This window comes from Pithys albifrons, chromosome 17, assembly GCF_047495875.1.
Source record: "Pithys albifrons albifrons isolate INPA30051 chromosome 17, PitAlb_v1, whole genome shotgun sequence".
Taxonomy (NCBI): domain Eukaryota; kingdom Metazoa; phylum Chordata; class Aves; order Passeriformes; family Thamnophilidae; genus Pithys; species Pithys albifrons.
In genome coordinates this window covers 3,924,872-3,946,384 of record NC_092474.1, presented here as the reverse complement: position 1 = coordinate 3,946,384, position 21,513 = coordinate 3,924,872, and the positions used below count along the sequence as shown (strand labels likewise).

Here is a 21,513-nt window from a genome sequence, read left to right as displayed (position 1 = left end):
CACCAGCTCTGCTCTTGAAGATTTGCTGACAGATGTTAGCTCTGTCAGGCAGGCTTCCCTGCAAAACAGAGCAGCCATTGACTTCCTTCTGCTTGCCCACGGACATGGTTGTGAAGATTTTGAAGGGCTTTGTTGCATGAACTTAAGTGATCATTCCGAGTCCATTCACAAGAGCATTGATAAGCTAAAGGCTTTAGCCAGTCAGTTAAAAGAGAACAATGAGAATAGTATAAGTAATTTGTTTGATTGGTTAGATGTTTTTAATATTAGTGCAAATCTTAAAAAAATAATTATTGTAGCATTGTTTGGAATCTTTATATTTGTTTGTATCTTGTTGTGTGTTCCCTGTTTGCTGTCTTATATTCAGAAAATGATTAGCAAAAGTTTTTCTCGAGTCTTTGTTTTCCAGCAACTAAATACAAAGGGAGGAGTTGTGGGAGCACAAAATGTGGGAAGATTGGTTGGGAAATCTTCCGCCCCTTGGAAAACCAACAGAACTTGAGAACGACGCCACTAACAGAGTTAAATAAACGTCTGCAGACATCGCTGTCCCTTGCATTTAAAAGAAATATAGATTGCATATGTAAACCTTGCTCGGTATCAAGAGTGTAAAACCTATGTCAAATTACTCTTTGTTCTTCTCCCCTTATTTCATGAATAATGGATTAGCTTTAGGTCTCTGCCGTAGACAGATATACAAACTGTAAATTCCTTAGTTAAGAACTATTTGCATGTTGCCTGCCCCTGGATTATAGAACCCTATATTAAGCAAGAAGCTGTACAATAAAATGTCTTTATTCCTCCTTCCGAATAAAGTCCGTTTTTGACCGTCTCATGGTATAGCAATTATTTCATTGTTTTAATTCTTATCCATCCTTGGTACACACAAACCAGTCACAAATGAAACAGGGAGCAGTCCAAACCATGACTTCTGTCCTTTCAAGTCAACCTTCACAATTTTGGAAATAAAATGTACCTTCCATACTGACTGCAGTTCTGTCAAGCTCTTCAACAGCAAAAAGAACAGGAGGTTTCTTGAGAGAAAGCCAAATTCTGCCCCAAGTGCTGCAGTGCAAATCCAAAGGGATTGAATGTCATCTGGAGCACGAGTCACTCTACATGAGCTGTGCATTTTCTTCTTTTCCTTCAGACTTTTCCCAGGCACCAAACCAACAAAGTCCGAGCAGTTGTAACATGTTCTTCAACAACTCAGCTCAGCACAAACAGCAGCCAAAGGTAGGATTAACATAACAGCAAAAATGAGACTAAAAAATAAGCTCTACCAGAAGCTGCAACCATCATAAATCAAACTATTTTAAACTTTGTAGGAAATTGCAGGTCTGAAATCCTCTTAATTTGAGAATATCAGGAATAACAAAGCCTGTGAAAAGGAAACACAAAACTCACACTTGTTTAACCTGGTGACAGGCTATGCCACAAGGAATTCCTTGCCTAAGCAAAGTTCAAATAAAGAATGCTTTTCCTGGAGGCTTTAAGTAAAAAGTGTACAGCACCTTAGTTGATATTTTCATTGGTTGCCAAGCTGTCCATACAAATAGAGATTTGACAGTTAAAGCACATATTGGGCTCCTCAGCTCTTCAGGGATTGCCTGAACACACATTTCCACCAAAATGCCAAAGAACACAGTGCTGGAAACTGTTCTGCAAGGTCAGTGGGCCAGTCCTGAGCCACACACATGAGACAGTATTTCTCTGGCCTAGGACTGTGTCATGGAGTTCAGGGTGCATTTTGAATCCTGATAACCTGCTGTAAATGGGAACATGGAAAGTCTGACTATTAAAATTAATCTATACCACACTCTAAGCAGAAACAGCATTTTTCTTCTCCAAAGGGTCAAGGATTAATTCCATTTCAAACCACACATAATTACAATCCTCTTTTGTTTTCTGATGAAATTCACAATATAGGAGAGATTTTCTAAAAATATCTCTGGCATTTCTAAAACTGTGTCCATAATGCAGTTAAACAAGCATTATGTTAGCTATCTCTAAACACATCTCTACATCTTTTCATACTTATTCCATAATAGACAGCTGTAAAATGAGTATAAATTAGCTTCTCAAAATCAGGTAAGAATTAATAATCCTTAAACTAGATGCATATTCCAGAAATCAAAACTGCAGGAAAGCTGTTTAACCCAACAGAAGGAAATGAAATTGAAGCAGAGTATCAGGTCAAAATATGAACTTTCACCAGGAAAAAATACAGAACAGGTCTTCAGACAGTCTGTGTATTTTAACAGGACCATTAGATAGTTTTCTCCTCAAATTTTCCTGAGCAAAGTTATCAAAAGGCTGGAACTCAAGGCCAAATTCCCTTGAGAAGAAAAATACATCTACCAAAATAGCTACAAACACATCCCATGGATTAAAGGTTATATAAAAAGCCAAAGGGTCAGAAATACCTCTCTTGCTCCTATCCCTCCACAAGACTATCTAATTAGATTGAATGCCTTTTTATTTTGTTCAGTGCAGAGAATTTCTGAAATCCCAGTTTAATCAAGTCTGAGCCCTTCTGCTCCTCTGAGGCACCATTTTCTTCAAAGCCATAAACTTCAGCCAAGGTTGAGTTAATTTTACACTCTTTTCCCCCTCCTTGAATTAATAATAACAAAAATCTAATAGCATTTCAGTGTCTCTCCTATGCTTTATTAAAACGATTTTTGATTTCTTTAAATATTCTTTTTTATGCCAAGACCTGTCATATGTTACTGAAAAAGAGGTACCAAGTCCTGTTTGTCATTGCCACAGAAGGGCTGGGATGGGAGCTGATTTTGGTGCACTGAAAGGGCACCAAGTGCTGTGCTCCACAGATATCCTTAACCTAACACAGAAGGACCCTTATCAAGGCAAAACAGGACCTGTTTAACTGCAAACCAGAAAAAGTCAAACTGGAAAGTATATGCTTTTAATTACCAAGGTGATAATCAAGAGGAACACGCTCTGCCTTTTTCAAGGTGGCCAATATAAGGAGTACACTCCTTTTTGTAAATGGATAATACTCATTACAAAGATAAAACAATGAACAGAAGTCTAATTACATGCTTGACATTATAAATGGAGAGACTAAAGGGCCTTATAGGCTCCTCTGTTGGTAAAACCAGTAAAAATATAAATTTGATTACTGGCTTTAAGCCTTTAACTCTGGTCAACAATATCACATACCTGTGTGTATCCAAGTACATATTCTATATACTGCACATACTAATACACTGCAAAGAGGCTATGAGGGGGTTATGTTATATTCCAAAACCAGTAGCTAAATTCATCTCTCTCAAGATTATTTTCTTCTCCCACTTTTTTTCTGCTCCTCCCTTCTCCCTCCCAGATAATAAATAAATAAACCAGAGGTGTTTGTCATGGTAACTGTAGAGTTACTGAGACAAGCAGCCTCCCAAGGAGAATTGCCTCTGAACAAGATGCCCACTAGATATTCCAAGGGAAGTCACACGGGAAATAAATATTGAATTACTCTGATGTTTTAACTTGCATCTCAGTAGCCAATGTGTCTGAAATCACACATAAACAGCTCACCTGGCTGCAGCTTCTGGGAACACATGAAGAAACAGCAGCCTGTAAACTTCTTAATAATTGAAAAAGGGTTTTTTTTTCCTTAAAAATGGGAGTTTGGTCCGCTTGGAAACACGTGTGATTTCACAGAACACTCTGCATAACATCATCTGGGGCCACAACCTGTGGAAAGTGGATCTTGTGCTATTATCCAGCTCTTAGACAATGGAACAAGAACTTAATTTCAGAACTCAGCTATGGGCTGTTCTGTGTATACGGGAAGCAGGAAAGTTTTATTTGAGAGTGATAAAACTGTCTTGCAAGATAGCACTCCTTTGTGCAATCCTGGGGAAAGGAGAAGGCAATTCAGTTCTGGGATCAATGAAAATCTTCAGAACAATGCAATCAATGTGAATCTCTTTGGAAAGGACACCAGGACGTGCTGATGTTCAGCTGTCTCAGGAGAAGGGTGGGCTAATTTGGCACAGCTGCTGCTTTCCCTCCACCCCCCTGAAACTTCTTACCTTCTAATCCAATCTCAGCCTTCTGATACTAAACTCCTCCTGCAGACAGGACTACAACCATATTTCCTAGGATTTTTTAATGCAATCTCATCCTTACCACTATTAGGAGGTGTTTCTTCCATTTCAGGTTAAAACACTCGACACACTACCTGGTATTTCTTTAAGAACATTAGAGGAATATCAATTTATTCTGGTGTGTTAGGCTTTTTTAAATCTCAGAAATCTCAAGTGTGCTGGCAAACTAAGGTGGACATGGTATGAAGGAATCTGTACTGAGTCAGTAAAGACAAGCAAAGGGAATGTTACTGGAGGCAAATTTTGGAGGTAAAGAGTAACATGAACTCGTAATATAGTAGGTAAAAGTTGAGGCCTCAACAGTTAATTGTTCACAGACATTAACACCTTTCAGAGTAACAATTCACTGCTATGAGTAGAAGAGATTTTGGTCAGCTTTGATACAAAAATCTGGGCCTTAGAACAGTGGCCCTGGCTGGGGATGCTACAGAGCCATTCCTTCAGACAGACAGTATGAGGAGCTGGTAAAATATACCCAGCCTGGCACACAAACTTCTGCATGTCTGTGGCCACCTGCACCCTGTTGGCAAGTGCAGTTTTGTGACTGATCTCACAGAGTTCACATTTCAAGACAAATTTCAAGAAAAAGAAATTCTGCCAGCAGAAGATAGCACAAGAAAATGGAATATATACAATGGAACAGAAATTCTGAACTCATCCAGTTCATCAACTTCTGTTGTAATATTAATAGTTCTTAATATCACATTGGCATTCTTAAACCTCAGCCAAGATTCTATCTGCTGAGTTGGGAGCATTTTGGTGCTTAAACTTAAAACCAAATGCTTCTAAAAACCTGGCTCTACAGAGCTAAGAAATATAATCTCTAAAGAGATGTATTAATGCAATTTTGTTATCTTAAAAGCAAGAAAATAATCAACCCAGATAAGAACATTCATGTCTTATAGATTCACTAAGTACTACATGCTTCCATGTTTTATTTTAATTCTGGGGAAACAAAAGACATTTTAATTAAAAAGAAGGCAGTTACCACAAGCCAGAAATGGAAAGCTAAAAGCCTTAAGCAGTTCTTTCAAGGACTTCACCACGTCTGACTATTTCAATCTATTAGCTATCCCTCTGCCCATAGAGATCATGATTAGCCAGTAAACTTGCCCTTTCAATTCACTCAAAGCTTCAATCTGTTCCATCTGTGCTCTCTGAACCTTTCATTTCCAATAGGTTCAGGGTAATTCAGAGCAGCCAGGGAGGCTGACAAGCGCTACCCTTCTTTCACATCCTCAAGGCTACATGCTGACATCTTAAAATGAATTTAGAAATAAATATAATATCACTGCTTTCACACAACAAACTGCTTTAGTTGAATTCCATTAAGGAAGCACACAGGTGTAATTAGGAACTGGACCATGACTCAACCAGCCATTTGCCCCCATGCTGGTCTATCCATTCCACTGTAATAAAAGAAAACACTCCTGTGAACTTGCAGACTTTGACTCAAAAGCTGGATGCCTTAAGAATCAAGATAAACCTAATTTTAAAAATGAAAAAAAAAGCAACTGTGATGCAGATTAGCAAGCATTTGTAGAAGTCCATGCCTCCTGCTACACACAAACCAAAGCAGTGGCACTTGTGACAGATTTACAGTTCCCAGATGGATTTGTCTATTTGTGTGTAACTCTGGGGGTGGAGGAGAAAACCAAGGTCAGGAACAGGAAACCCACACAAGATCTGATGAGCCATTAAGAGCCACCAATTGAGTCGCTGCACAGGTTCATAAGGAAAGGAATAAACAAGTGACTAAGAACTGGGAAGTGTCTGGGTGACAGGCAGATGTGAGGATCTCACACAATAGTAGTCTGTAATGCTTAGCACAGAACTGAAAGCCAAAGAGAAAATGCTGGGCTGGCCCAGATCCATGATTATGAAAGAGGGATGCTCAGCTTTATGGAAACGGTGCCAACAGCAGCCCTTGGTGATGGCTGACAGTGACCACAGCTCTGACTGGGGCGAGGACATAAACCCCAAATTTCTTCATGGAAACTCCTGTGTCTTCCATCTTCAGGACCATCCCACTGCCTTTGTCATCACTAGTACAGAATTCAGCTACTCAGAATTGCTTTGGCTGGATTAAGTAGACAAAGATTATTATCAAAACCCTTCAACTCACTCATCAAAATGCTCAGCATACAGGTAAGGAGTGTCCACTTCAGGCTGGAATATTGTAGCTGCATCCAAAGGTATAAAGTGTAGTGACACCACATTACCAACAACAGTGGGAGGGAGGCCTGCTCCCTCCTTCAAAAATTTCAACTAAACCATTAAAAGGAATGTACTGAGAAAGAATGGGGACTCACAGTATTTGCTACATAAAACTATCTAATTTCCATGGCTTTATCTTGTTCATCATTAAAATTACTACTATACTTTTATTTCCAGAGTGTGTCTGTTTTGTAGCTGGAATGGGACATTACTCTGGCAAGGCTTATCAGCTGAAATGTCAATTATAACAAGTAATTGCTGTCAAACGTTTTTCCATTTTGCCTCATTTCTAAGCTTGAACACCACCACAAGGTTGAACAACATCTGGTTTCTATAAACACGATTTTTTCTACAAGGGAATGAGGATGAAAAGGCCTGGGAACAGATGACTGGATATAGAGTTTGGTATTACAAAAAGAAAATGTAATTGCAGGCCATAGAGGTACACGCTCAACCCTTTTTTGTCTTAGATCTGGTGAGCTTGTGGTCTCAGGGTGAGATTATTCACAGTCCCATATCTGTCAGAAAGCTTTTCTTTTTGCTGGGTTGGTTTTCGGTCAAATCAAGGAGCCACTCCATGGGCAACTACAGTTGGTGTCTGCAGCAAAAAAAATAAAAACAACCCACATAAATGAGAAAAAAAATTAGTTTTCAGCTGGCTCAGTGAGCTCTCTGCATGGCTCATTACTCAGGTGCATAAATGGCAATGCCACAGGAGAGAGCGAGCCTGCAGCAGCCCCACTGAGGCTGGCTGAGCCCACTGAGCAGCAGCACCACCCACGCTCATTCTCAGAGCAGGATCAGCCCAGTAAAGAATTATTACAATTATTTGTCTGACTGCTTGCAACTTACAGACTGTGAAGAGAATTCCACAGACAAAATACAGGAAAGCACCACTGTTCAACTACTGTGCTAGCACTGTACCTGTAAAACTTTTTAATTTCCAGGTAAGGGCTGTCATTATTTTTTTCTACAGCCAAATTACAAAATCTCTGTACATTGTTCCCGTGAAGTTGGACCTTGACTCCAAAGACTTATTGTTCCTTGCTGTGTTTTCACAGCACTTACCACGGTTTCCATTGCAATGCTATGTCATGTCAGTATTTCTTTCTCTTAAGCTGCATGGTATCTCTAGTACCACCTAATGCATCGTTTCTCTGTTACCAGCACAGCTGATGACCACTTGTCCAGGGCAGAAGGCAAGTTCTATTGCGAGAGCTGTGCAATCTGCTTCGATTGAGAAGGAAAACAACCAACTTTTCACTATCACTCTTTGCCAGCAGGTCAAGGAAGGACACTGAGAGGACTTGAATCTTCCATTATACAAAGGGAAGAATGCTGACAACAACTCATTACTACTGGTAAAAAAAAAAAAAAAAAAAAAGGTGGGAACTACCAAGGTTGCATGAATGGGAGAATGTTTTACTGTAAAAACAAAAGGAGTCATTTTCAACTACTGAATGTAAAGAAGTAACTGAGCATCAGTTGTTGTGATTTTCCTTTCAGGTAGGTGAAATGAAATACAAGCCATTTCACGTGAGATTATTTTGAAAATAAACAAAACCCTATCTTGGCTGCTGTGATGTGAATTTATCATAAGCAAAATTAAGATTTCTTTATTCCATGGAAATGTATGGTAGTTTAATACTTGTTCTAGTCTGAAAGTAAAGTCTATAGAAGGGACTGTGTTCTCTTAGTTCAAATTGCTTTAATTAATGTGAGGGCAATCCTGCAGTTGGATAGAATACAAGTTTTATAGGATAAGATCAGATATATGTGTAACTTGCCCATGGGCTGTGGTCTGGGCATGTGGGAGGGAGACTGAGGACATCAGACCTCCTGGGATTGTTCTGGTGAGGGGCATTGTCTGTGCCCACACTGTCTGCCTGGAGAGCCCACAGAGCACAGGGAACAGACTTTCTTTAATATGCACCCTTCACAGGCCCATTCTTCACTCTCACTTCTTACTCTGCAGAGAAGCGGCACAGAACAGAATACAGAGTTCAATCTTTATTTCTTTCTCTTGTCTTCCAAATTTCATAAATTTCTTCTTGCTTGCCCTCAATCTTAATTTTCTGGGCTCCCAGCCTAGATTTCCAATTATTTTCTGATAACTCCTATAGGTCAATACTACAAGTTCAGTGTCATCTCTAAATCTAAGATTATATATAGTCTGTTCTCCTCCACAATTCCTTTTGTTCATCCTGTTGCTAAAAACAAGACTGGAAAGACAATTGGAAGCAAAACAGTAATGGCACTGACCTATAAACAAGGAGGCAAGAGAAAGTGCAAGAACTATGGAGGGATTCACTTACTAGAGTGTCTGAGAGAAACATTTGTTCAGTCATTGGAGAAGAAAATGAAGAGGTACTGGAAAGCAACACTTGCTAAGGCCCATTCAGATTTAGACCAGAGCAAATACAATAGATCAGCTATTCCTAAGACAGATGTCAAAGAAGTACAAAAGATAACTGCAACTGCCACAATAATTCCATAGGCTCCAGATGACAATTTGATGGTGCCTGTTTGGAGGAAGAAGATAAAACAAGTGTAAAAATGTGTAGTTTCTTTGACAAATTGATCAAACTGGCAGCAAACATTTGCAACAAGTCAAAGACCATGTCACAGAAGCTGAGGGAATGGTGCAGTGTCACCACACTCATGAAGACTAGGAGAGCTACTCTCCTCAGGTGGAAAAAAACTGGGGTTTAGCACTTCAGAGTATAAACTGAAGCACTAGAAAGGTCCTGTGACACCAACTAACATCCTGCAATACTCTCTTGCCATTTTGGGGGGAATTTTTATTCACGGTCTCTCAACAACTCTCCAGACAGAAGTTGCAGGCCATAAAGACCAAAGGTTTGGTAGAGTTAATTACCTGAGAAAGGATCACATGATCCACTGCAACAGCTAAAATCATGTGAGGTCTGTAAATCCCCCCCTCTGCACCTAAAGCCAGTGACTATCAGGTCATCTCTGTGAGGGATCTCCAGTTCTGAATTCACTGTTCTTGAGTCAGGCTGCCAAACCCCAGATTTGTTAGCACTGCAGATATGCTGCCAAATTCATCATTCTTTTCCAAAGCTGCTGAAAAGAGGGCAGCTGAAAAGAATCTCTTAATGAACCATCCTTGTTATTATTATTGATGCAATTTGATTATTTGATGAGAACCTACAATGCAGACCAAGACATTCTAAGCACCAAGACTATAAATACTGTAACAAATGTCTGCTATATATAGTGTTTCCACTTACAAATATTTCTCTTTTTTCAGGGTCTGATCCAAACCACATGCATAATTCTGATAGGAATAGATGAAAGGATGAAAGGAGCATATGACTGCATAGAAATAGAAAGAAAACAAACAAATAAATGCTTCAACAGTGATTATTGTACCATTACTCTGATCTATTGCTGGTGAGATAAAGAGGCTAAATAAAAAGGCAAGAAAAGACATAGTTGATGCTGATACATGTGTTTTAAATTACTGCAGCTGAAACAGCAGGGAACATTTCCAGCAATATCCAAAGTTATGAAAGGAGAAAGGGGGGGAAAGGTAAAAGCACCAACAAACACCTGTGTAAGGATCACAGATCTTAAGTATTCACTGTAGTTAGCATTGCACAAATGAATAATTAAAGAAAGCAAAGAGAAAGGAGCACTGAGATACCACTCAAAATATCAGCATATGGGAAATACCACCTTGATTGTCAAGGGAATTCATAGTGTTTCTTGCTTTATACTTTTTCTAATCTGATATTGGGTCCATTAAATTCAGTCAGAATTCTGGACCTCAGGAAGTTGGAGGATGTCAAAAGATAGCAAGTCCAAAGGAATCTACAAGTATACAAACAGGAGAACATAAAAAGACCCTGCACTTGGATGCAGTATTGCTAAGATGGTCCCCAAACCTTCAACCAAACCAGCCAGAGAATGTAAGAAAACCTGCAAAGTACAAAGATTCACATAGTCTGAAAACATCACATGTGCAGCTCTGCTGTTGACCATATGTTAAATGATGCTGGAACTTTCTGCTTCTTCAGGTGTAAAGAAGGGATCTTGCCCATTTCTCACAAATGGCACCACCATGTGCCTATTCCACAGGTTAAAAATGCCCAACACCTTTACTGACCAAAAGGTTCCAAAGCTAATAATGGCTGTGAGCTGTTCTTTAATATGAAAGTATTGCACAGCTCAGGGAACACTGAAAAGCTGCCTTAACCCCCTTCACTCAAAATGCATCATGAAGATTGTTTTTCCATGGCCCTGTGCAGCAATTGTACTCAAATAAATGGGCAGCTTAAGGCAGAGGTTCTAATATCTTGTACTGGCTCCCTACACAGATCTACAAACCAGGACTACGACTGTACATGGCATAGAGAAGGCCAAAGTAACGCTTCAGATGGAAACCTTCACCTCAGCTGGAGGTCAAATTCCACACCATTTAGAAAAAAAGAAGGACTGAAAAAAAGGATTGTATCTGATTCTCTGTGTTCACATCAAGTTAGCTCAGAAGTTCAGAAGAATCCATTTATTTTGACTCTTTCAATTTTCATCCCATCAATAACATAAGGGACCAGCCAACAGTTTCTTTCACCATCTCATCACCACCACTACCCACTGTGTTCACAACTTACTAACAAGAAGGAGCTTAAAATAAACCCCAAAGATTTTAAGGGGCAGACAAGGGGTGAAATATTTCTAAGATCTGTACCATCTGCCAAAACCCCCAGTTTTTTCATCATTAGTGATTTGTCACACTGTTAATAAAGATACAGAAAATATTTTCCTTAATAGCTTATTAACATGGATTATAACAGAAAGAAATACAAAAACATCTTTATTATATCTTCTTATAAGAAGGTTTTTATGTTGCTGTTTGAAAAGCCTTAGATAGCTTATTAATTGTAACATCAGGGGATGGGATCTACTCAATCTCTAAGAATATTTTAATCACCCAGATGCTTCCATTGTATCTTTATTTTTCCCCTTACCCTACTCTTCTTTTCTGCTCTTACAGGCCTGTGAGCTGTTCATGTTGCCCAGCAGTCAGGGCAATCAGAAAGGCCCATTCCAATGTCTAACTCAGAGGCTAGTAATTAATTCTTTTAATGTGGTGAAAGGTACATTCTGATCTGAGAAGAGGGGCAGATGCTCTACAAACAGCAAGTAAAACAGATGCTGCTCTGAACACCTTGTATTCTGAGTAGACAAGACAACACAGATTAAAAAGAAAAGGGAAAGCAGAGGACTGGAGTGATTTTTCAAAGGTTACAGAAAGCCAATGGGTACCCTGACTCCTAAATCACCATCATGAACCACTACATTCCCCTGCTTTCATAACAAAGAGAACTCTTAACAAGGTAAAATGATTGCATTTCTGTAAGAGGATAATAATACCTGACTTAAAAAATGGGACAGAAAATAATGCTTTATAAGGTCATTTAAAGAAATAAACTAGTACTATTAGAACACCATTCCAAGCTATCAGTCATTTCCCTATTTTAAAGCCCATCAAATAGAGATATTTCTGCCTCCACAAAATATCAAACAGTATGTAATCATCGGTTTTGCTGGAGAAGCCAACGCTCATGGATAGCTTTTCTGAAGAGATTTTGTTTATTTTTTAAAAATACAGAGCATGCTGTCAGGGCTGTACTCCAGGCTGGCTCAGTGGAAACCCATTAAAACCACTTTACTGGGCAGATGGTGTCAAAGAGTCAGAAGTATATAACAGAATCCTACTGTGCACAAGTGTTCAGTATGCAAGAAATCATCTCATATCAGACAACTGCTGCAGGGGACACAGTCAACCACAAAGGATAGAGCAGAGCACAGCTAAAGTCATGATAGTCTTGTAACTGTTTCCCAAATAATATAGAAAAATACATAGAATAAGAGAACCTTAACTGATAAACCTGAGGGGAACTAGGAGAGATCTATGCAGAGCATGGTATCAAGCTTTTAAAAAGCAATACATTGCTCTTATTGTCATTCACTGAAGGTGTAATGCCATTAAGAAGGAGGATAGTATAAATCAGAAAGGCTCATATAAGATTTGAAAAGTGTTCCCTAAATTTTGGCCCCCCATCTTTCATACCCTTGCATGTCTTTGAACACTTGGCATTTCAGTAGCATTTCTATGAAAAGAAACTCATCCGAGATACCTGGAAATAGTGGCCTTGCCACAACAGTCTTAGAAGATGACCAATTCCAGTCAAGTATCAGGTGCACTGGCACACAGTGGCTTCCAAGACACTCCTTTTGCATATATTCCTTTCCCATTCTCTTCCACAGAAGGTAGGCCAAGTTTTTATAGTGTTTTTGAGTACCTAATTCTGTAGGTGAGCATAACACCTAACAAAGCACCTAACTCTGACTTAAACAGATCTAAGCAGAATAGACACTGTGAAAAGTACTGTAAATGGGGCAGATTAGTGAAAACTCTGAAAGTATTCATTGTGTGCTGCCTACAGTGTAACCAAGTGTGGTAATAAACTTCCAGGGTGTGGGTGCACCTCTTTGCCCTGCTGGGCAGAATCAGGGCTGCTCAATTTGCCCCAAGTCCTGTGTTGTTGACCACATAAAGACACTCTTATTCAGCTTATGAGCTACAGACTTGTGAACCCGAGCACCCTAGATCCTATTTTTACTTCTGAAAACAAGGGAAGGATGACAGGAGTGTAACTGCAGGTACATGGTGTTGTTACAGCCTTACCACACTGAAAAGTTCTGCAGAGCTGAACAGTTCCTTCAACAGTAGCTCAAAACACAATCTACAGAAACAACACCAAGACCTCCTTTATACCAGGAAAACCTGACAATACACCCTATTGCTACAGCAAAGCAGGAAGTTAAATACAGGATTTTTTCATGCATAGACAAGAAAACAACCTACTCAATGTGTATTACCAAATTAAAATTAACCAAGCAAGGCTGATTACGTTAAGATGGAGATGCAAAACTCTGAAGGGTAAATACAGATATTTTAACTATAGGCACAGGCAAATCACCACTATTTTCTTTTCTCAAAGACATGTAGAATGAGTCACCAAGGCTCAGAAGAAAACAGTGGACACAATTATGTGCTAATCCAGAATCTTTGCTGATTGGATTGAAGAGTAAGTGGTATTGTTTCCTTTCTTTATATTATGGATTGGATTAATATTCAGAGACATCACTGACTAGTTATCTCTGCCAACTTTGGGTGTCTTCTCTTGCACAATGAATTTACATAATGTTTACTGAAGACATAAATCTACACTTTTAAAAATATAAATAAAGAGCAAATGAAGTTGAAGACCAACAAAATTCAAGGTTCTGAGGCCATTTAGCAATGGATGAGACTATAATCTCTGACTTGGAGGATTTTTTAGTATGCAAGACATGCAGACTCATCTGTGTGATTATCTGGACATCTGCCTTGTTCCTCAGCAAGAGGTCTGCAGACTGTCTGCTCAACAGTCTGCCTACCTTGAAAGCAAATAGATCAAAAGGCACGGAGAGCATCCTGGTTCAGCTGGAGAGGACTCTTCTCCTGTTGCTCCTTAGTCTATCTTGTAGAGTTGTAAATCCTCAGGGATAAAAAGTGTGTTGACATCCTTCCATGCTTCTGCTCGGGGTGCTTGTAATTATTACCCCTGCTGCTTTTTGATACTGGACTCGCTAACTCATTTATTTTCTTCTTTTTATTGGATCAACATTATTCAACACCCTTCCTGCTTCTCACGTTTTACCATCTACATGGTCATTTTCAGACATGGTTCTGTTTTGCTTATGAAACATTACCACAGCCAACTTTTGAAACACTTTATCCAAAACATCTTGCCAGTACTGTGACAAACGTCTTTGTTTGCAAATAAAAGCCCAAATAGCTAAACAAACCAAACCAATTCAAAGTAACTTTAAAAACAGAGCTAGATGGGCCTGTGAGAAGGGGAGGTGACCATAGGAAGAGGGAATAGGGCTTTCATTTTGCACATTTGGGAAAATGTGGCATCAACATTCATGAATCCACCATCAATCAATCTTTTACACATTGTCTGTTCAAGAAACAAAACTGCATTTTGCTGAGCAACTTCCAGTGGGACAACTGTCTGTAAGACAGAAAACTCTCCCTCAAAACCTTGATTAAAAAACCCCCAAGAGTGAGGGTGTAAGAACACACAGACATCCCTGTGAGTACAGCAGAAGCCTTTTAGGAAGTTAATTGACCCTACAGTGCAGATGCCATTAAGGGACTGGCAGGCTACTTCTGTGTTGCCTCACTGAACCACTACTCACTGTTGATTTAAGTGAACCTGTGCTGGCTGCAGTGGATTAGAAACACTCACACCAGCACTGACTGTGCCTGAAGTAGAGGCAATACCAAGCAGTTCAGAGCAACACTTCAAATTACTACAGTTAGTCTCACTACAGTGGGTTTTCTCAACCCTTTCAAGGAAAAGAGCCATCCAACTTTCTGAAAGACATCCAGGCCATCTTACACAGAGTGTCCTGCTTTTGGTATTGTCACAAAGGCCTTTGTTTACAACCAAACACAAACTGGGATGCACTCTGAAAGCAGCCTTGTTATTTCTATTTCCTCCCCTTGGTTTTTTCTAGCTTGCACGCATAAGGTTTCTGGCACTGGTTTCACAACACTGCTCAGATGTTCTATGAATCACCACTGGTGTGTGGGCTACAGGCTGAAAAATACCACTCCAGAAAGCTCAGTCCACACTCTGAATTAAAGCCTACTAAAGGCAACGAAATGCCATATACTGACTGTAATGGGCTCTGGATCACACCTGCTGCAGATCAATAGATGGATGCAATACCTCGTTTCACAGAGCTGGAACTTATATCATCCTCTAGGTCAAGTTTAAGTCACGCCACTGAAGTAGAAAGAGGAAGTCTGCATAGATACCACACAGGCTGTAACTTTGGAAGATGAAGAGTTTCAATCCCTTAGCTCTGTGGGGCCATCACTAACACCTTACACTGGAAATAAGTCTATTCATGAAAAAAACTCAAGGACATGAAAAAGCCAATCCTCATTCTACAGTTAAATGTCCCCCAGTGGAGGAGGGTGAAGCAGCCTAACACCCTCAAATATGTACTTTATAATCATAACAATTATTGTTATCTACATGTCTCAGAACTATTTAAAATCCTCTTCATTTTGAACTGCCATTAATAATGCAGCAGGCAATATTACAAAGACTGGTGAAAATCAAGTAATTTAATGTAACACTTTATAAACCAAACCTGTGATGAGTATCAGCTGCCTCTTGGGCTTCTCTGCAATCAATCTGTCTGGAGTCATGTTTATGTATCCTAGAACTCATGATAGACTGCCACTAGACTTGGCATCCACAACCACCTCAGGAGGTTGATTTAATGTGAATGCAGCATGAAAAATCAGATTATCTTTTGATTCTCTCTTTTATTAAATAAAACTGATCTTTATTGAATAATGCTGGTTTTATTAATGTCTAAAACATTGGTTGGTGTCACAGAGCTTGCCAGTCCTATGGAACTAATAAAAGAAAAGACAGAAGTAAAAAATAAGAACATTACAGGGAAATATTAGAAACCAAATCACATTAAGCCAGTGTTGCAGCTGACAAATAAAACATGGCTCCAGCTGTAGAAATTTTTAATTTAGTCTGAATTTATTCTTTTTACTGAAAGAAGAGAAATCAGGATGGGGCTTTTCCCACAAGTATGCTGTGGCAAGAAACACAAGAGCAAAAAAGTTCAAGTTAGTTTTGCCTTCCCTTGTATAATGTCTGAAACAACTCTAAGTTCAATGCAGCTGGGACAGAGCACAAAAACTTCAGTCTTAAGCAACCAGCTTGAACCATGAGCTAGAAAGATTTTCACTTATCTTTGGGTTTCTGCACGTAGGCAAAGCTTACAGTAAGAACTACTGACCACACCTGTACTTTATGCCCAATCTGAAAGCAGCATGCAGCATATTTTCCATACTTATCAATTGCACAGTTGGAGCAACAGATGCTTGTGATGAGTCTGTCCCCAATATCAGCACTGTTACATTGAGAAAATGAATGTGCCTCTATCACCACAATCAAAATCTGTCGATATCAACTGGAATTCAGCCTTGAACTCCTGTCTAGCCACCACCAAGAAAGAGGAGTGAAAAGAATGCATATCTTAAATCAAATGAAATAATCTTTGATTTTAATCCCATATGCAGCACTATTTTTCATTCCTAATATACTACCACTGCTCCAGAGGAATGAACTCCAAACTAGTGCTAAAGCACAGGTCCTTGCACTCCTCAGCTTTTCATTTCCCATGTTTCTAAGTCCATAGTGCACTTCAATGTCAATGGAAGACCTCACATAGAGATCTTCAGGAATGGTCCTCAGCTTTCTGGAAGCAGGAACAAGCTCAGCCATGGGGTTCTTTGCATACCACTACCCCCACAAAGGCAGTGAATACACAAGTGAGATCAAACTCAAGCAAAGTAGCTTCCCATCACAAAGATGTAACACACTAAAATCGTAAGTGAAGTGCATTGTGAACAGAAGGATATATTCTTATAATAAGTATCATTGTGGAATCAGTAAAAATTGCACAAAAAAAAGCCAAAGATAAAACTTGTCCATCATGAAATAAAAAAAACAATCTGTAAGATTCAGTGGAAATCAAGAGGACTCAAAGAATACCATAACATGGATAATTCCAAAGGAAAGAGAAGCAAGAGCAACTGAAAGACAAATATCCAAATATTTCTCTCCTATAATGTAACCAAACTGAACATTTGGGGGTTGGTTGGTTTGTTTTCCCACACTCACTTTCCCATAGTGACAGGGCACTGTCATCACTGCACATTGGTTATCCACATACCTACCTGTGGGAACACTGAGGGGGATACAAGGAAATCCTGCCCCACACAGTTGCCAAGTCTCCATTTTTATAAAATTGAGAGAAAAAGACAATCCAACCAGCAGCTCTGTGGCCTGAGATGTCATTAGAGAGAGACATGAAGGGAGATTTCTACCCAGGATGGCAGAGAAGAGCACAAAAACCTCAGCAGAACACAAGCAGAAAAAAGTCACTAAAATACTCACTTGTTTTGTTATTGTCAACTTAGACCTGAAATCTGAAATTAATTAAACTGGTTTTTTTTTCTGACAACAAACATTCATAATGAAAAAGTCTTTAGACTCACAGTATACATCCTAAAACTGTTTAGCATCTTACAGGAGATGCTATTTTCATTCTAGACTTAAGCCAAGCAGGAAACCTGGAGTTCAAGTAAAATTGAAGTTTTTATTCTACTCCAGCAAAGCTTATGAGTTTGCCTTTAAACAAGGTAACAAAACATCCACATTATTGGGCCTGTTCTATTAGCCTGGCTTTTCATTAACATCACCTCCTCTTGGTTATTTTTTAAGTGAACATTTCAGAAAAATCTCTTTTCATATTGATATCAAATATCCAAATGCCAAAGTGACTGAGGGTAAGCACTGCCTCCCTTGGACTGAGTCTAGAAAACTTTTGGTTGAAAACAAAGATATGAAAAGCAACTGCCCCCATAACTACAGCTACAGAGCCTTACAATCTCTGCCCTTACACACATGTATAATTAGACTGACAATATGTTAAAACATGTGGATTGTATCATCACTGACAAATTGTTCTGGGAAGAACTTCAAGCTCATTATCAAAAACAACATTTCATTTCTGAGGCTGCAGCTCTGCATTTACAAGATAAAAGCGAAGCAAACCCACAATAGTATTCTCAAATCTTCAACATTATTACCTGAAAGATTAGGAAACTGCAGTAAAAGGTGTGTTGCCATGGTTCTGAGTAATCAGCAGCAGCCCTATGCACAATAGACAGCTGATTGCTGTTGCATGTTAAAAGCTTTTGTATCTCTTTAGGAAAACTTTGTCATCATGTCATAAATGAGAGAGTTTTTCTATTAGCAACAGAAAGGCATCAAAGAAACATGCCCTAGAGTAGTAATCATGCCTGATTTTTTTTTTATGTTCATCTTATTACGTGGAGGGGGCTGGGAATCAACCTTTTACACTGTCAAGTTTGTACCATAAATCTCTGGAACACTCTGGTCTTTCCTAAGGCACAGCAGTGCAGATGGAGTCTGTTACCCAAGAAAAAATAGACAATTGCATGGAAGATCCATATCTGTATTACTAAACAGCAGAGTCCTAGCAATCACAGTAGTACCTTGGATATCTGAAGTGCAAAGTAAATAGCACAGCTAATACCAGTAATTCTGATGGGATCTCGTGTGTCTGCTTTCATACAATCATAGAGTTCCTTAGGTTGGAAAAGCCCTCTAAGATCCTCAAGTCCAACCATTAACACAACACTGCTAAGCCCACCACTAACCCACGTCCCCAAGCCCCACATCTGCATGTCTTTTAAATACCTCTAGGGATGGTGACACCACTGCCCTGGGGAGCCTGTTCCAATGTTTGGCAACCCTTTTGGTGAAGCAATTTTTCCTAATATTTAATCTAAACCTACCGTGGGACAACTTGTTTCAAGACATACTGAATTTAATGAGACATCACAATCATAACATATAGAAAAAGCTCACTCATCAGTTTTTATAGCATTTTAGAGCATATCCACCTAAGGGACTTCCTTTCCAAGTCCAGTTTTCTGCTTGTGTACATCTTTTAAAAGAGCTGTAAGTAACATTTAAGAATAAAATCACATGAGTGCTATAATTGCTGAGTTGGCAATAAAGAAACACTGTACTCTCTAAACTGAAATGCCACTTCCACTCCAATCCTGCAATAGGCTGCAATCTCAGTCAAACACTATGTTAATGCAGTAGTAAGGCAGTAAACTGAAACACAGCAAAAAAACCAGCAGGTGAAGAAGTTAATATTCTTACTGCACTGTTAACCTACCCAAAGTACTGATATTGCTTATAATAAAATACAGAATTTACGACCTAGCTGGGATATCAAAAGCTACCAGTGTGCAATGACAATGAAGCAATCTCTTGAAAAGACTCTGACTTCTAATCCCTGCTGCTAATACATTTCCAGTTGCAACTTTAGAACACCACTTATGTGGGAACATTTGAGAAGACTTATAATTTGTTCCTTTCTTTCCTTACCTGTTCTAAGGAAAAAAAGGAGGAGAAGTGAATTTGATACAAGGAACCAAAATAGGTGTACATAGCTGTGTAGTTTGCCTTCTGTTGATAAGTTCAGTTCTGGATACAAACCAATTAGTAAAAAACCTCAACGAAAAAGAAAAATGATGATCTCTGGAAGTGCAAAAAAGTATAAACTAATACCTTTTTTTCATAACAGTGTTTATAAGAAGCACTCTATCAGTATGTTTGCAAAATCATAGAGTAAATGCATATGCAATTATTCCTCTCTAAAGTCTAAACCACGTGAGAGCTTTAATTTAGTTTTCCTGCCAGACTATAACTGCTGATGCACAATATCTGCCCAGTAGAAATGTGTATTTCTCCTAATTTATATTCCACAGGAATGCTCAGAATGATCTAAATTAAGTAGTGCAAAAATGCATTCACCTTTTGGCTGAGGCCATCAATGAAAACTTTGAAGTTCAGAGGAAGCTTTAAATGCACACAAAAATATGTGCATTCTCTATGCACTGGTTCCCTGATTCTCACTGTAAACACGCTGGAGGGCAACAAGAAGGTATCACTGAGTTGTCTAAGTCATGCTGCCAGGACATTCACACTCTATTCAGCATGCAGAGTATCAGACACCTGGTTCAGGATCCCATCAAAGCTTTTACATGTTTCAGTAAGTACGTATTTCTCTGGTCCAGTAAAACACTTCTAGCCAGTCTGAAATACAGGATTTTTAATTGGAAAATTACACAGAGGGCAGCGGTGGGGCAGCCAAGTCCCATAGCCTCCAAGTCCCACAGCCTGTACCTCTGGAGATTTCAAATTTCCAGATAACAAACCCTTAGTAAGCCAAAGATGATTTACTAGCTAAGCTCAACAGCAGCATCTACTTACACGATCAAAAGTACAACAGGGAGGTAAGAAATGCCTCAGTAAAGGGGTAGATTGTCACAGTCGACTAAGAAAAAAGCCTGCCACTCAGGATTTCCCATCACATCATCTGTGTTTTTGACTAGCACATGACTCCCCCCAAGTCTTTCAGGCACGAACTGTGGGTACCAACATTCAAACCATTCCAGAGAGAGGGGACAAAGGCTGGCTATGCAAAATAAGAAAGAAGATGCAGTGAAAGAGAAGAGATCGAGACTTACCTTTGGAAAAAACTGCTGCCAGGCTCAAGAGGAGAGGTGACAACAGATGCCCCATATTGCTAATCCCAGAAGCACACATCCTAGGGTTCGTGGAGCGCTTAGGGCTCAGTTTCACACACTTTGTAATCAAAATAAAAATCGGTCAGCTGGAGAGGATACATTTTCAGAAAAGGTCATGTGGAAAGCGCAAAAGGCATTTCCTTCGGAGAGACGACTTACTTCTTTAGCTTTAACCCTCCCCCTTCCTCCCTCCTTGCTTCAAAACAATGATGCTGCGAAAGGAAACCCCTCTCAGTAAATAAACAGCAATCAGTTCTGACTGAAATCTCAGTCTGGAGCCTCAGCCACCCACGGCAGCCGAGTAGCCCCCTGCCCCAGCACCCACCCCGAGCCAGGGAAGGGCTGGGCAGGGGCTGTGCGGCTCCTCGGGTGGCACCGCCGCTCGCTCCTACCCCGCCGCCGGGATGCGCCTCACCGAGCCAGCGCCCGCATCCCGGCGGAAACACCGCATCGGCTCCCCAGGCGTCACCAAAGTTTTCCTTTAGGTGATGCTGATCAGCCCTGAAATCATCCAGGCACGGAGGCAGGGTTTGGTATTGCGCGCTGGGTTTTTTTGTTAGTTTTTTTTTTAAGTTCTCCTCATTGACTTGTTTGACTTTCTGCAAGGGAGGGAGGGGGCGAGCGCGGCTGCCCCGCCAAGGCCATCGCCCCCGATGCTCTGGCAGCCCCCGGGGCCGGCGGGGGCCGGCGGGCACCTCCCGGGCCAGCGGGCGCCCGCCAGCTCCGGCCCCGGCACATCCTACGCGGCTGTTTACAGAGACACGGACCTGCGCCGGGAGATGTCACGGAAAAAAAAATAACAAAAAAAGAGGAGGGAAACAAATAAATAAATAAGCACCAAGCCAAGCC

At 40.0% G+C, this 21,513-nt stretch overlaps 1 protein-coding gene across 1 annotated transcript in view; it reads right to left on the bottom strand.

Moving 5' to 3' along the window:
• The window catches only part of TMEM132D (transmembrane protein 132D), a 233,626-nt gene extending 212,424 nt beyond the window's left edge, over positions 1–21,202 (bottom strand). Inside the window, exon 1 of the mRNA XM_071571918.1 lies at positions 20,605–21,202. Coding sequence (XP_071428019.1) covers positions 20,605–20,683 — 79 coding nt within the window. The 5' untranslated portion in view covers positions 20,684–21,202. The remainder of the gene's footprint in view (positions 1–20,604) is intronic.
• Between the last annotated feature and the right edge of the window lie 311 nt (positions 21,203–21,513).